The following is a 17,500-nucleotide window of genomic DNA, read 5'->3' on the forward strand; positions in this document are numbered from 1 at the left end:
AGAATGGTAAGCATGCTATTCTTTGTATCCTTTTGATTATACAGTGACACTCAAGTAATCACTGTTTGGCTCAAGTTAAAGGTTCCATCTGCCTTGTGGCAAACAATTCCTTCCTCAAGGACTATACGGTTATTCACTATGTTCTCCTGTGGTTGTGGACCAGGCGCATTAGTCTCCTAAACCATTGGCTCTCATTTGGGCACTGATGTTTAGGCAACCACTTAACAGTCGCTTCGATGACTGTCTGTCAAAGACTCTCTTTACATTGAAATCTTGCAAAGCAAATTTTAAAGGGTTCTTCAGATACAGTATGTAAACAGAATGAATAACTACGAATGTTTATCAAAGCAACATTGGTAGCTAAGTGTAGTATAGATGATGTTATTCCCAATGAGTATCACATAATCTACTTATTTTTCTTGTAAGTGAAGTGATATTACTGGCAGTTATGTTAATAGATCAAAGAAAAAATAATTATTCAATTTATGGAGAACTTATATTCTCGCTTAGGGCCACACCCACTGACTTCCACAAATGGTATGACGAGGTAATAAGCCTTTGCTCTTCATTTAAAGGTTATGAGAAGAATAAACTTTTTGCCTTATGAGTCATTATCATGATTCATGTATGAACATTTTTCTTCGCTTAAGATTAACATTCTACGTGAAAGGAAATATATATTTTCTCTTTAGGGCGTAGGCATCTTATGAAGTAATGACCTGGACATGAGAAAGTCATAGGCATCTCTTTTGCTGTGAAACAAGTAAACGTGTTGCTATGAAAGGAGGGCTTGATATATCATTAAGAAAAATAAGTTTGTGTGGAGTTTGGAAAATTAGCCATAAATATTAACATCGGAAAGGAACGCGTACTAGATATCTATGCCAGTTTTGCACCTGTAAAATATACCTTTTTGCTGACTTTTCCCCTTCTTTTTTTTTATTTTTATGATACATTTAAGAATAACAACAACTTAAGTGTTTTAGGTAGATCCCGTTAACTATTTTTGACTGTTGTTCATGCGGAACTTGACTCAAAAAACTGTCTTTTTAGTTAATTGCTGGAGTCTTACGGTATCCTTATAAAATACCATACCCACTTTTTAAATGTTTAACATGCAAGAGTTTGTGTCTCAGGCTGATTTACATGGCTTGCTTTTGCCCTTATACACAGCCGTCTTATATGTTCACAGATACTAAAGCAGAGCAGTGGAGCCTAGATTGTTTTAATCATTCATTCATTTCTCACTGTAAGAAAGAGCATTGCAAGAAATGCTGTTTTGCTATGTGAAGTCACTTCTTATTAAAGGAAGTGGCTTATTTTGGTATCTCTCTGTCTCTCCCTCTCTCTGTATATATATACTGTATATATATTTTATATATATATATATATATATATATATATATATATATATATATATATATATATATGTGTGTGTGTGTGTGTGTGTGTGTGTGTGTGTGTGTGTGTGTGTGTGTGTGTGTGTTTTAGTCCGTCCACGGTAGCAGGAAATAACTGTTCTGATTGGATGTACATGAAAACAAGGTGGATAAAAGAGAGTCTAGAAAAACGTATGCGCAAACCATTGTTAAAGAGGAGGATTGGTTCAGGAAGGTCAAACCGAATTCCCATCTTTATTAGAATTGAAATCATTATTTCAAAATTTGTTATCATGGCGATTTGACGCGTGGAGGACAGATCGGTTAATTTTTATTGAAACCAAATTTTAAATTTAATTTTCTTTTATAAGAAATTTTTATGTATAGGCATATACATAACTATTTTTTCATTATCGTAAAGGCCTTTTAGTTTCATGTGAGTTTATTGTGAACCAGGTTTCCGTCGTTTCATGAAAGTAATCTTATATTACGTCTTACATTGATTAATAAAAGCTGCAAAGTTTTCCTGAATTCATCAGGAATATATTTGGACTTTCATGCTCTTTGAAATCTGGAATTAGATAGAATGCAAAGTAGCAGCGAGACGCGCTGATTCACGCGGCGTAAACTGCGGAAAAACATAAACACTGTTATAGAACGTGTGAGGAATGCAGGTTTAAACTAAGGACAAAGAACGCCCCTGACATAACCACCAATTTCAGAACTGGCAAAAACATGAGTCACACGAATACACGAATACTCCAGATGTTTTGGCTAACAGATAACAACGACGTCTGATGTGCCAGCGCGACGCATAAATTATTACATAACGATAAATGAGATTCGCTGGAAATATGCTGATCCTACGGTAAAAGATAATTGAACATAACATTCACAATAGCGTGACAACAGTACTTTGAATACATTGCAGTATCGGGTAATTAAACGGATGAATAAATGCAGAAAGGCAGTACACGTGAGATCTCATTATTAATGTTGCCAACTTCAAAGCTGTTAATGAGTTTCATTGTTGGGAGAGTGGTAGATTGTAGACAGCTCAGAATACTCAGCTGCAAAAAGTGTATACACCTACTGCTAAGTGGAGAGGCTTACATAATCAGTGTTAAGCTTACCTAAAAGTCTATGACATTTTTTATTTTTATCCTCATAAGTCAGCCATCCTTATGAGTCAGCCATCTTACTCCACTAGAGCGAGGCGTTGTTTGGAACTCTGAAAACAGTGCAACTGCCCTCACCGACCTAGAATGACCCTTCGAGACCTCGGCTCTGCGTGAGGCAAAAAAAAAAAAAAAAAAAAAAACAGTAGGTGTTGAAGGTAATTATCACATACCAAGCATAATGCCGTTACGCTCTCGATTTAGAATGCTTCTTTCTTGAATTAAAAAAAACATATGATACGAAGAGGGAGCTAAGATATTTTAGTTTTAACCGCCACGCCTTCGTTTTGGATGACCTTTGCTTTTAGGACTTAGAGGTTAATTTGAATGAGGTCGCAAGCCTTCCTTTACTGTCTTGGGTAGCAGGAGTTACAACCGAACTATGATAGCACCAAGAGAATTCACATCACTTTTAGGTGATGTTCCTTTACCCCTTAAACACAGCTAATCCATTCTTCTTCCAGAAATCTTATCCCACAATTCTTCATTCTTTATATCGTTTCAGACTCTTTCAGCATTTTGTAACACTTATTTACTACCGAAGTTCGCAAGCCCCCAGTACTTCGCAAAAAATGCTCATTATTGGTCATTGCTTACACCAGTCAGATACGCTTTGTACTGATGTACAGTACATTTCATTACTATCAGGGACTCCTGTATAAATGTACTTATAGAGCTTGTTTGAATTTTCTTCGAATTTTAGAATTTTCTCTGTGTCTGACATTGCTACCGCGTTATGCACAGCTACCAATGCATGCTCCCTTTGCACATCTGTACCATACAAATAATATTTCTTTTAACCTTATAAATAGCATTTTTTCTCAAAATATTTTTTGTCGTTATTGTTGGTTTCCCTAAGGCTAATAACATTTTGATATAATTATGTATTAGCCAAACTTCCTATTAAGATCTCTGAATCTTTCCTGAAATTCATTCATAGCATTGCAGTCAAATCCCTGGTATCTGTTTTTAACAACACGTCTTGTCTCCACCTCATTTCTAGTGGTGTTATCGGGCTTTTAATATCTTTCACTCTTTTGCTCTTTATCAGTGGCTGTCTTCTTCTTGTACCCTTTTTCTTATACCTGCATTTGAAAATTATTCAGCCCCTCATATGTATTCTTACTTTGTACCTCAAGCTTCCACCTTTTACTCGTCTTTCACCTTTCGTCAGCAATCCTAAGAGCATATCTGAATGGGTGGTTTATAATTTATTCGAGTTCGGTGTCTCCAAGACTGAACCTCTTCTCTACTCTTATGTCTGTTTCATGTTAGCATTATTCGTCATTTCGCCTTAGTCATTTTAATGATTCGATCAATCATTTACACTTAAATCAATCCTTTTAAGTTTCTTGGGTGCTTTCAACGTGTCATGCACAGAGAGCAACGTTGTAAATTCGCTTCAGCAGATAAAAAATAACAGTGTCCCGAAGCTTCTCCCCACCCCACTTGACTCTACCTCTACATTAGCCGTAACCGTCCTTGTTTGGAATTATTGATCTTTATTTATTTTCTTCGCCTTTTGTGTCCCCTCTGGGCAGGTATGGGGCAAAGGAAATGGGTATGATCAATTTACTTATCCTCGCCTCTTCTGTAGATCCTCTTTGTTCGGTTTGGCGACTTGTAATCCAGTTCCTGAATTGTTAACAAATAAGTCTGTCGGTACTCTTCGTCCTCCTCTGTTCTTCCACATACCGTACAGGTGAAGGTGACTGTACTACCGTACAGTCACCTTCACCTGTATTTTTCAAAGTTCCAGCTTCATTGAGGGTATTGCGTTGCTCGCCCGTCGGCTCTCACAAAAATAGTAAAAGGAAACAGTAAAGAAAATCCATTTTTTTTTTTAATATTGAATCATTTTCATGTATATGGCTATTCTTATAACGATTCATAACGATGTCATTCAGTTAGTGTTAGAAAAGCTAAGTTGCTTTTGTCCAAAATACTGCGGAAATGGGACGGTCTTTAGAACGGTGACGGTCATAGGCCGCCTAACGCTGTTTATGCAAGAGCTCGCAAGATATTAGGTGGCGTATGGTTATGTGATACACTTTGTTATTTACTGGACAGAGCAACATAAATTGTCTATATTTCAGTAGTTCCATCCAATGCAGACAGACCTGTACTGATGAAAGTGCGATTTTGTCCTGGTTATATCCCTTTATTCTGCAGTTGCTAATTGAACAGAGTAATTACTATTTTATGAAGCCAGTGTGCTCTTTTCTAGCGATAATAACATTTAATGCATTGTCCACTTAACCCTCTCTCTCTCTCTCTCTCTCTCTCTCTCTCTCTCTCTCTCTCTCTCTCTCTCTCTCTCTCTCATAGGCTATGTCTAAATATTAGGAGTTGAAGCCAGTGTGTTATTTTTTAGCGATAACATTTAATGCGTTGCACGCTTAACTCTCTCTCTCTCTCTCTCTCTCTCTCTCTCTCTCTTAAAGCTATATCTGAATATTAGAATTTGAATGGCATTAAATTTGTGTTATTTCATTCAAAAGTGTATTTTACCTAATCATCAATTGAAAAATAAAAAAAAAAAATTCACCACTACAGAGTTACATGATGCTGTTGGGAAACGGCAGAATAAATACTGGCTCCTCTGATAGACAAGAAAGGGGGAAAATAAGAAATTATATTTAATCTGAAAACGAAAGAGTACGAATTAATTCCTCGCAACTTGACTTTATAGAATAAAGGGGCAAACATTTTAGCAACATGCGCGTGAAATGTTTGCAGAGATGATGAAAACGCCTACCGCGAATGGCATTCAAGCGAAACCTTAGAAAGATGCCTTCTTCTCCTTTAAAGCGAAATATACTTGTCCTTCTCAGTTTGCAATAGAAGTACGGAGCGTAATGAATACTACTTTCGAATGCGTTTGTAAAAATTTTGCACGGGAGAGGAACCCTTGTTCAGGGTTTCATGTGCATAAATATAAACAGGCATATGTATATGAGTGTGTGCGTATATATATAATATATATATATATGTATGTATATATATACACACATACATATATATATATTATATATGTGTGTGTGTGCGTTTGTGAACTTTTTTCATATATGCACGCGTGACTTTTTTATATACGATGTCTATCGTTGTTTCTGATCCAGCCATGATTCGAATACAGGCCGGCGGTATTTGTGGCTTAATACTTATACATACTTATGTGTATTTGCAAGTACTTAACGTATACGCCTTTCTCTAACAGAGCTGTCGGTATCAGGAGTTACCCTTCTGCTTCTCAACTAATATTTTGGGATGAGGATGTTAGACCCACGCAGATCTCCATATTAGTGTACAGTATGAGTTCCAGACATGAATGATAATATATAGGACTCAAAGCACTTGAAATTGTGATCAAATTCACTTGAAAATAAATGGATTAGGGATCACCTGCATTCACAGAAAGTAATTGAATTGATATTCATTATATATATATATATATATATATATATATATATATATATATATATATATATATATATATATATATATATATATATATATATATATATATACATACATACATATATACACCATCCTCTTTTTCTACCCCCACTTATAAGGGATGGCCCAGAGATCGAATTGTCTACAACCCAGTATAGTCAACTAACCACGAAATACATAATGCATTGCTTAGGTCAGCAGGGTCAAAATTAATTTTGTATGAAACGAACCGAAGGATGAGGTAAAAGTACCCTTCTGGGCCATTTTATCTTATATGTTGTTGCCGAAGTCCTCAGTTCTCCAGATGCAGCGTGAATGCACGGATGTCTTGCGTGCTTTGGATTTCATATACATCGCACATAGTTGATTGCTTGACTCTTTGTATTTATTTTGCTCGTTGATTGTTAAATCAATTGTTTTTTAAAATGTTATCGACGTAGGAAGAGCGTGTGGAAACGGTGTGTTTTGAGAAATATATTTCAATCTTTTGCGGAATATGAATAACCGTTGTTAAATTATTTCTCTATTTTTCATTGCAGGTTCGTTTGCCATGACGCTTGTATCGAGCTGCCCCGGGGCTGTTGACATGAAAGGTAATACATTTACGCATTTATTGAGTTATTTATTTTTATAATTATTTTACAAAACAAATGGAAGCAAATTATACCTAGCGCGGTTTATGAGAGAGAGAGAGAGAGAGAGAGAGAGAGAGAGAGAGAGAGAGAGAGAGAGAGAAGAGGAATATCCGTTGTTGGCTAATAAAGCAAATGCTGCGGAAGAGTTACGTTCAGCATTGGTAATGCAGGCTGATTTTTTCTGCTAATTTACAGCTGTTAAGAAAGATTAAATTTTAGTTGTTATCAGCGAAATTCGCCGTAAGTTTGACGCTTCTGTGGTGTGGACGTAAACAAGTGTTTCTAGTTAGTTTCGGATCAAGCAGTTTGGCCAGTGATGCATTATTCAATATTCATCTTGAGCGATGACGCGTGTAGGTAGATGTACTGTACATAGTTACATAAAATTTTTTCGCATATCATTACACAAATGAACTATATATATATATATATATATATATATATATATATATATATATATATATGTGTGTGTGTGTGTGTGTGTGTGTGTGTGTGTGTGTGTGTGTCTATTTGAATTTTTGTCACATACACATGTTATGTCCCCCTCGGTGTATGTTATTCCCGAGGTAGAGTGAATTGGATATTAAACGACATTTGTAGTTTAATGTTTGTTAATTTATATATATATATATATATATATATATATATATATATATATATATATATATATATATATATATATATATATATATATATATATTCATATATAAAACATTATGTTCCGCCCATGACTCATTTAGCCCATGGTACCCCCTCCCCCCCACCAAATCTGCTCCTTCCTGAAACTGTTGATTTTTCGGATATCACCGCAACCGTATTCATGTTTTCGTTTCAAAGGGATTTTTATGCATACTGACATCAGTGCACACGTACAGCTGAACTCGCGAGTTTTGAATCTCCTGTGCTCTTCAGTGAAGGTACAAATTCTTCAACTTTTCTGTGCTTTTATTATTATTCATACTACCGGAGAAGTTATTTCTTCAACAAGTTTTTGCCATGAGGCTTTGCTATCTTTTCACACACATTTGCCGAGATAAAAGTCTCATGGAAACTCCAACATAGGCCAGACATCTGCATCCTTTCAACTGAAATTGATGAGCTTTCATCGCCTATTTTCACTATTATTATCGAACAAGTTGTCCAACAACCATCTCTGTTCCTGATTATTACCCTGTATTCAGTACTCATAAAATTATTTTTCTCTAATAGTTTAGGGTACAAAATACCTTCTTGTCGGGTTAGAACACTATTCTGTGGCTTCTACCTTTGACTCGGTCAGTGAATTCCTTCCAGACAGCACATTCTTGACAGGCTGAAATATTAGCACTTGTCCACGAGTTTCCATTGCTCTGGCGCTTGCTTGGACATCTTTTTCCTATATAATAAAATTGTCCTTCTTTTTAACCTTGGTTGACCACGCCTGCACTTTAGCTGCCAGTTTGAGGGAGCTGGCTCGTCATTCATACTTAGCTTCTCATTCAGCTGCTACTCACTGCGTTGCTTTTCTTCTTTACTTGGAAAGAAGACTTTTACACTTGATATCAAGATATCCTTATCCTGATTCAGTATACTCCTAACGAAAATTTCAATCTTTTACCAATAAAGTTCCAGATAACCTGTAAAACTTGCGCATACTCTTTCTCGTGCAAGCGCGCTATACAACACTGTTAAATTTCTTGAACTTTTGCTATCATTTGAATCGGTATTCACAGCTGTATTCGTTTCTCCCTCTCAAAAATATCTTCAGTTTAACTCTCCTCTTTCGGGTTATCCGTATGGCTTCTTTAAGGCGTGATCCACGTGGAACCTTTTCTACGTAACTGATCATTGAACTTCTTAACAGCGGAACTGCAGAGGCTATTTATAAAAAAAAGATCCATCTAATAGCTAATTACCTCTTGCCTTGTTAGCTTTTCATATAACTTACGGATCTGTTGTGCTGATGGTACAACATCTCCCCCTCCCAGTTCTATTCTGTGATCTGTTCGTTTCCTCTTTATCATACATTTTCTCCAGACTACCTCTCCATTTGATCTTTTTTTTTTTTTTTTTTGCCGATTATACTGCCCTCATTTCTTTTACACTTGCCTTCCAGCCTTCCGCCCCAATTCGCCCAGTCTGTAATTGCGCTTTCTTCATCTCTCAGCCCCGATCTTGGGAGCATATGTAAATGAGGATCCTGTAACTTAGTTAATCTCAGTGCCCTCCGAGAAAGTTTCTCCTTATTTTTCTGTTTCCTCTCCCACCCGATTCTTTGGACCAGTTTGATTGAAATCTAATTGAACCTCTTGCTTCCATCAACCTTCTGTGTGATCAGGTTATCTCAGACTTAATTCACATTCTTATTTGCTTTTTTTTTTAATTAGTTGTTCTTTTAAAGTGTTGAAAATTTTGTTTGTATCCCACACAAGTTTGCAATATTTCCCTAATATATAGGGAGAGTTCTCTTTTGTCTTCTTTCTCAGTAAGATTAATTGAGTTATTTTAGTCAGTGACCTTGCTTATATCATTATTTTAGTCAGTGACCTTGTTTACATATATTCTCTGTTCACTTTTCTCTCCTGCAAGGTGGCTTACTTGTCTCTTTTCTGTAAGTAAGCCACCCCTTCCCACACTTGTAATCCTCGCATTACATGCTTCTATGATTTTCTTTCCTTCTGCCGTGTTTTGAAATTTTCTTCAATTTCCTTCTCTTGACTTACTTGGACTTTTCAGTCTTCCTGCCTTGTATCTCTTCCTTTTTTAGGTAAATCCCTTTTCTTCTTCTTTTATCATTATTTTTCTTGCTTCCTTCATCCTTGAGTAACCAAGGTTGGTAGTTTCCAATTGTGTTCGCCTCTACGGTAAAAATTAGTGCTAAAGATGAACTTGTGTCAGTACAAATTTTCAGCCTGTGAGGAAAGCAGCAGAAGAGAGTTAGACAAAATGCCTATGGATTGGATCCTTGGGCCCAGGGAGAGGGAAGAAGTCTAGATGACAAGTAATTGGTAAGTTTAGATTTTAAAAAATAATCATATCAATGCATTTTTTCATGCAAGATCATGAATTCGTCTGAGAGCCATGATAGTGTACTGTATGCCTGTAAACTGAAAATTACCTGTACTGAAACTCTAATGCATAAGAAGACACATTTTATAAAATTGCAGCGCTCTTGGTAATATTTTATGAAATTGCAGCATTCTTGGTAATAGCACTAATGATCTTCTTTCCAGTTTTCTTGAATATGGAACCAAAACACAGGCTGTTGTTATAAACCTTCTTCTGTTGTTGTAGTTAATATTAATCAGCCTGTTTATATGCCCATCTTCCTTTTTTTTTTTTTTTTTTTTTTTTTTTTTTTTTTTTTTTTTTTTTTTACATTCTTGAGAATTGGAAGCGTCAGATTTATAGAAACTGTCCATGTTGACTATACTATTATCTTCGTAAATGTGTAGACATTCGTTTGGCCAAATTTTGTTTTCTAACCCATGTCACTTGGATTAAGGTGCGTATGTCTACGTCACCGTCCCTTCGACCCCTAGCTGCAACCCCCTTCCATTCCTCTTACTGTGCCTCAGTTCATATTATCTTTCTTCCATCTTGCTATCCATCCTCTCCTATTATTTCATAGTGCAGCTGCAAGGTTTTCCTCCTGTTACACCTTTGTAACCTTTTACTCTCAGTTTTCCTTTCAGCGCTGAATGACCTCATAGGTTCCAGCGCTTGGCCTTTGGCCTAATCTCTATATTCCATTTGTTTTATGCTGAATATTTTGTATCAGCGAGACCCTGTGGTCATTTGCTATTACAATATCTGTGCTTATTCCCGATCTCATTTCTGTTTGCCAGGGAATTCAGTATTATGTATATTCCGCGATTTTCTCGCCTTGATGTTAATTGCATTCCTTGTTTTCCTCAGGAGTTTCGCCTGTTTTTCAGAATATTTCGGCTTTTTTATTTCTTTTCTTTTGACTTTTTGTTTTAGAAGACACCATAGATTGTCAAGGCGATATATATTTTTCAGGGAAATTTTACCCTTGTTATCTAAAGATAACAAAAAAGATCGCCCATTATAACTGTTGTACTTTATTAGATCATCATTGCTTACTTTGGAAAGCCTGATTACGCTGTGAGCTTTATTTCCTCCTCAAGCTTTACAAATTTTAAGCGATTTATCAAATTGTTGCGCCTTCCTTTTATAATGAAACCCAACTCTAAATTTCCATGTTACTGTATTGCATTTAAAAAAAACATTGCAATTTTAGGTAACTGGTTACTTTGTGGAGCAATCGAGTCATAATGCTTTTAAAAGTTATTATATCGTAGATGTTGTCATACCACATGTACAAAGGCATGTGTGCATGTTTGTATTTAGCTTTATGTGTGTATTTGTGAGGCGGGCGTTGGTGTTCAGGTAGAAGTAACAAAAGAAAGTAACAGAATAAGACATCCTTAAAAGACCTTGTGAGGCGGGCGTTGGTGTTCAGGTAGAAGTAGCAAAAGAAAGTAACAGAATAAGACATCCTTAAAAGACCTTGTGAGGCGGGCGTTGGTGTTCAGGTAGAAGTAGCAAAAGAAAGTAACAGAATAAGACATCCTTAAAAGACCAATTTACGTACGTTAAGAATGTATACTCACGTGTAAAATCATACGCACATGGACGTACACGCATGTATATGAATAAGATGTATTAAACAAAAACCGACTACGCAGTCCTATAATATACAGCATGTGCTTATGTGGCTACATTTATCCCATGTATCACTGAAGCTGCTGAATTTTTCTTCAGTGCAGTGACTAACAAGATGGAGAACCAAATGTCTTTAACAACAAGCCCTGATAAGACTGAATAAAAAGAAGAATTAATAGATACACTTATTGAATGAAGATGTAAGAAACTGACGGCATCCATATATTCCCACGTGAGTGTGGGGAGACACCAGCAATAGGAATAACTGCATGTACGAGTAACTACATCAAGTGCGTAAAGGTTATCCAGGAAGGAAAAAAATGTTTGTCTCGATTCAGTTGGATCGAGATTGCGCTCCGTCGTGACTGACATACACTCAGTGCTGTCATAATTTGTTTTCTGTAAAAGAAAACTATTGTGCCGGCCTTGTCTGCCCTTCCTCACTTTATTCTGTCCGCACTTTTTCTGTCCGCCCTCAGATCTTAAAATCTACTGAGGCTAGAGGGTTGCAAGTTGGTATGTTGATCACCCACCCTCCGATCATCAGACACACCAAATTGCAGCCCTGTAGCCTCAGTAGTTTTTATTTTATTTAAGGTTCAAGTTAACCATAATCGTGCTTCTGGTAACGATATAGGGTAGCCACCACCGAGCCGTGGTTAAAGTTTCATGGCCCCATGGGCCACGGCTCATACAGCATTACACCGAGAACACCGAAAGATAGATCTGTTTTCGGTGGCCTTGATTATACGCTGTAGCGGCTGTACAGAAAACTCGATTGTGCCGAAGAAACTTCGGCGCATTTTCTCGATTGTGCCGAAGAAACTTCGGCGCATTTTTTTACCTGTTTATATAAAGTAACTGCGTAGCAGTATCGGAATTTCCGTATGAAAAGGTAGATAAAAACGAAAAGTAACTGGACTGAATTGACAGAAAACTTTCTTTTGCTTTATCGCAAGCTTCAACACTGTCCTCGGTTGAATTAGAATATTATAAAGGCAAATATAAAAAATGGAAAAAAAAATTGTTGACAGAGACTGCCTTTTTGCGTTATTTGGTAAGCTTCTCAGACAGAAAAGACACCCTCTCAAATGTTCTTGTTGGCAGATTACCTCTGGTTTTCAGATTTTATACCAGATTTACTACCTAGAGAAGCAACTCATCAGTGGAATATATTACCTTTTTGATGAGGCATCATTTAGACATTAGCATAAGAATGATCTAATCTCTATTTTTGCTATTGTGAAGTATCACCTGCAAATTCTGTCATTATTATTATTATTATTATTATTATTATTATTATTATTATTATTATTATTATTATTATTATAGGTTTTTTGTTATTAGTATTTTCTTTTTTATTATTATTACTGTGATTATCATTATAGAGTTTTGCTATTTTCAATTTTCGTATTTAGTTTTCTGGACCTGACTTCTGTAACCACCTAAGGTCCCTAACTGGAATTCAGTTGTATGTAATCTGTTTCTAATTGTTATCAATTTTAATATTTTTACTACTATTCTCAATATTAGTACTGTCATTACCATTATTGTAATTTACTATTTTTGCCACCACCTCAGCAACTGTGGTTATTGCCAATTATCATTTTTATAATTTTATCTCGTGTATCTAGATTGCGTGTATTGTATCCCATGTATATGGCCCTGAGCCGAAGGAAAGATATTATTATTATTATTATTATTATTATTATTATTATTATTATTATTATTATTATTATTATTATTATTATTATATTTCAGTTGGTAAAAAGGAGCTTGTTCCCGTCTTGGTACAGAAGTTATGAAAATATAAGTTTTTGGAACTATTGTTATGGGTCTGTTGGTTTCACTATAGGCGATTCAAGAACGAGTTTTTAGATTTTTTTTTATTAAAGTACCTTATCATACACTTTGTAAGTATGCATTTTTGTAAATTTTATGATAGAGGAAATGTAGTCATCATGCTTTCCACATCTCTGATATTGAGGCATAGTCAGGATCATCACGTATCAAGCTTCAGAATATCAGATTTTCAGCTTAATGTAACTGGCCAGTGCATCTGTTTATCATGGTGTTCTTTCTCACTAAAAATCTCGGAGAAAACTTCATTTTCTTTACTTCTCATGGAAACGAGTCAGATTCAAAATTAGCATTTTAAAATGACTGTGCACAAATTGCAGCAGTTGGTAGAAATTTTCATAAAAAAAAAAACATTAGGAGCAAGTCGTTTTTCCCTTGACTCTACTTTTTAAAATCGTCATCCTTTGCGTTTCTCCATACTCTCATATTGTGCAAAACCCTTTCGTTTTTTAGTGCCAACAATATTTTAGGTCTATTTATCGTTTGCACTATTTCTGCTAGCTCTAACTTCCACGCAACGTAAAGGACTTTATGTTTATCCATCACTAAATTCTAAAGCCTTTAGGAGAAAATGAAGCCATTGAGTTTGGAGACACTCTCCTCCTCCTCTGCCATCTAAATGTTGCGCTTTGATATTTTAGTAAATGTATTCCATTTCCAATCCTTGGATAGATTTTCATAAAAAAAAAAAAAATACTATACTTGTCCCTTATCTTTGTTGATTGATTCGTAAAGGATCAGCAGTAGCAGTCCCTTAGGGCTGTGCTAATCCGCTTTCGCCATAACCTTCTTCCTCCTCCTTCTTCCTCCACCTTCTTCGCCTTCCTTGTTGTTCACTGAGGAGCAAGTGGGGAAGGAATTCGTTAATCCCACGCGATGAGGTCCCATACTGAGTTTTCATTTCTTACAAAAGGCCTGAGAGAAAGTACCCATTCCCTCTCTCTCTCTCTCTCTCTCTCTCTCTCTCTCTCTCTCTCTCTCTCTCTCTCTCCACCGTTTTATTTCAAGTTTTTTTTTCACTTAATGATATTATTTGCCTTCATCTGGTTTAATCATTGTTGAGGAAACTGCCTTCGAAGAGCCAGTTGTCAGTTACTTAATAATTTCCAATGATTTATTTTACGTTCTGTTTTCTGTACTTGTAAAGTACGCGTGTGGGTATTTTTATGTTCTGTTTTCTATACTCGTAAAGTACGGGTGTGATGTGTTTTTACGTTCTGTTTTCTATACTTGTAAAGTACTCGTTTGTGTTTTCTTTCATTATTTGTAAAGTACGCTTTATTATTTTTAGATATTTGCAATTAGCACATTGTAACGTTTACTGGTAGAAGGTAATGATAGCTGAGTTGTTAGTTATTTCATCCTGGTAGCAGCGGAAATTGTATATTCGAAAGAGTTATAGTCTTGGAGGCATTTTTGTTCGTTTCACTACCTGCGTGAGCTTCTTTGTACGTCCTGCTAATCATCTTCAGATTGTCAGGGTCATGACCTCATAGTATATACTCTTTGGGGGTATCAATGTCAGCGAGAATGACGTTTTCGGTGCTCTTGTGCCCTGTCATTGTTTTCGTCGTGACCTTTCTCTTTGGCTGTCGTGAGTGGACTGCTTAATGTTTTGGCTCTTTGTTTGTGGCGTCCTTGTTGCTGGGCGTTAATGCAGTGTAATGCTGTAGTGGAGTAACCCAACAGCTAATCTTATCTTGGGAAAAAAATATTTATATATATAATATATATATATATTATATAAACTGTATATATACATATATATGTGTATATATATATATATATATATATATATATATATATATATATATATATATATATGTATGTTGACTTTGCTCGTGTTGCTAAATTAAGCTGGCTTGATGATAGAATGTGCTCTTGCTGTCACAAATAACTCACGAGATATTTTGTTGTGTAATGGGAATGTTTATTTACCAGGACATCATGAGAGTTTCACAGTTTGTAGCAGAGTTAGTATAGTAACTGCCCAGTGAATATTTAGTTCCGTTATTTCTAAATGCATACAGCCTACTGGGTATATTCACTCTTTGTATTAATAATAATTCCATTAATGAACTTTTGAATTGTGTATTTCACGTTGTTTTTAATACATTTTCCACTGAAGATTTGAAATATGAAATGAAATCATTACATAAATTTTACTTCCAAACTGGGATTCTGTGGTAGTGAGAGGATTGAGGTTTCTAACCCACCACACCACCAAAGAGTGGGTTAGCATTGTTAATACGTATGTAATTCAGTGAATATGCATGTAAGTGTGTGCGCATCTTATACATTTCTTTGTTTCACATAAACAAATACGGATATATGTTTAGTTTATATGTGGGTGTTCATAAACACATTTCTCGGGTTGAGTTCTGGAACCGAATGAAGACGTGGGGCATGCGAGGGTTTTCATTTAAATATTTCGATATTGAAAGAAACATTGAAACAAATAAACGATAGTTACAATAAAATCTGCTCAGTAACAGGACGTGGTGGACGAATCAAAAAGAATTAAACGTTATATTGTTTATTAAGAAAACTATTTAAGAAAGATAGATTTCATCCTTTTCCAGCAGTGAAATCTGTGATCGAAACCTTGCGATAGAGTTCATGTCCCGATTTTCTGTCAGATTACTTTTTTTTTTCTCTCATTATGCATGCCGTCAGATGGAGGACATTGGCATTTAGAATTAAAAAGTCTTCCGTACTGTACCTCATTGTGAGAAGATAATGAATTAGGTGCTCGAGTCAATAGTGAGTGCTAATATGTGGAACTTTATCACTGAGTGAATGAAAGGGCGCAGGAGCAAAAAAGCTCAGGCGGGCTAAAAGTCGTACTTTCTAATTTGTCATGATGTTGCCTCGCATCCTGCAATTGCAACTTCACACCTGGATTTGGTTTCACGGATTTCTCTTCGGAGATTCGGTTGAGGAAGAAAAATTACGACGTATAAAAGTTTTATTGGAGCGAATGCAGAGCGGGGAGACAGGAGTAGGTTTGAGGCATCCTAACCTTTCCTACAATGCCGTGCCCTGACCTAACCAGACCTTACCGTCCTAACCTAACTTAGGGCCCCGTGCCCTGGCCTGACCTCCCCCCATCCCCCCCGCAGTATCACTGAATATCCCTGTCTCCCAACTCTGCATACCACCCTTTTTATTTTCCTTTCTCTGGACTTTTTGACTTCACAGGTGAAATTGATGTAAGCTATGGTTCATTACCTTGAGTTGCTTTAATACAAAATCATATTTATTCTAGAGTAATTTGGACAGCAAAAATTTGTTGTAAAAACAACAAATGTCCCCCGGTACATATAGGAAACTAAGATAGTTACTTTCTAAATTCAAAACCATCAAGAAGCAACACAAACATCTAATTTGAAAATCATTTTTATACTGTTTTGGTTTATGCCTTTTTGAGATTGTAAAACCTCCATATTTTTCATTACATCGGAATTTTTAACTGGGAATCTTATTCCATTCCTGAGAATGCCGTTTAACTGCCAGAGAAAAAAGAGAAAAATACTTTTTTCATTGAATTTTTTTTATTCGGTATGCCGAATATTTCGTACATTTGTATATAACTTCCTTCTGCTGTTGGAAATAAAGTTTTAAATTCCATTAAAGAGAAAAATTGCCCGCTGTACTCCTTCCCGCTTCCAGGCGAATTCCGTATTTTATGCAAGTTTCGAGCCTTATTGAAGGAAAGGTTCTGTTTATGACTCATAAAAAAAGGTTTTTCGTATTCCCTGCCTTTTGAAAGCTTCATTTTCGGATGGAAGGAGTTTAAAAAGAACTTGCTTTCCAGTAGGTGTCATTATTCAGATGATAAAGAAAGCCCCAAATATTCGCTTGTTTGCATATGTGCATGTATATTTACAACTATGAGGACCATTCAGATTTGATCATTAAAAATTACTTCCCTCTCTTTCCTGATAGGATCAGACCTAAAATGGACTAATTTTTTTTATATTTCATGTCAGTTTTGTTTGCATAAGGTTACATAGCTGTTTGATGATAGGAGGATCATTCTTGTGATTTTATCAAGGTTTCTTTTCCTAGGCCGTTATACAGTACAGCCTCATCAATTTGGATTACCAAGATTTTTAGTTTTCTGAAAAGAACGCTATTGTGCCGACTTTGCCTGTCCGTCTGCTCTTTTTCTGTCCGCACTTTTTCTGTCCGCCTTCAGATCTTAAAAACTACTGAGGCTACAGGTCTGCAAATTGGTATGTTGATCATCCACCCTCCAATCATCAAACATACCAAATTGCAGCCCTCTGACCTCGTTAGTTTTTATTCAATTTATGGTTAA

The 17,500-nt window shown here is 36.0% G+C and overlaps 1 protein-coding gene and 1 long non-coding RNA gene across 2 annotated transcripts in view; one reads left to right on the forward strand and one right to left on the reverse strand.

Annotated features, from left to right (window-relative positions):
• Positions 1–17,500, forward strand: part of LOC136854025 (uncharacterized) — a 536,874-nt gene that overhangs the window by 451,780 nt on the left and 67,594 nt on the right. The window contains exon 2 of the mRNA XM_067130020.1: positions 6,553–6,606. Coding sequence (XP_066986121.1) covers positions 6,553–6,606 — 54 coding nt within the window. The remainder of the gene's footprint in view (positions 1–6,552; positions 6,607–17,500) is intronic.
• The window catches only part of LOC136854027 (uncharacterized), a 100,515-nt gene that overhangs the window by 76,853 nt on the left and 6,162 nt on the right, over positions 1–17,500 (reverse strand). The window lies entirely within an intron of this gene.

This window comes from Macrobrachium rosenbergii, chromosome 28, assembly GCF_040412425.1.
Source record: "Macrobrachium rosenbergii isolate ZJJX-2024 chromosome 28, ASM4041242v1, whole genome shotgun sequence".
Taxonomy (NCBI): Eukaryota; Metazoa; Arthropoda; class Malacostraca; order Decapoda; family Palaemonidae; genus Macrobrachium; species Macrobrachium rosenbergii.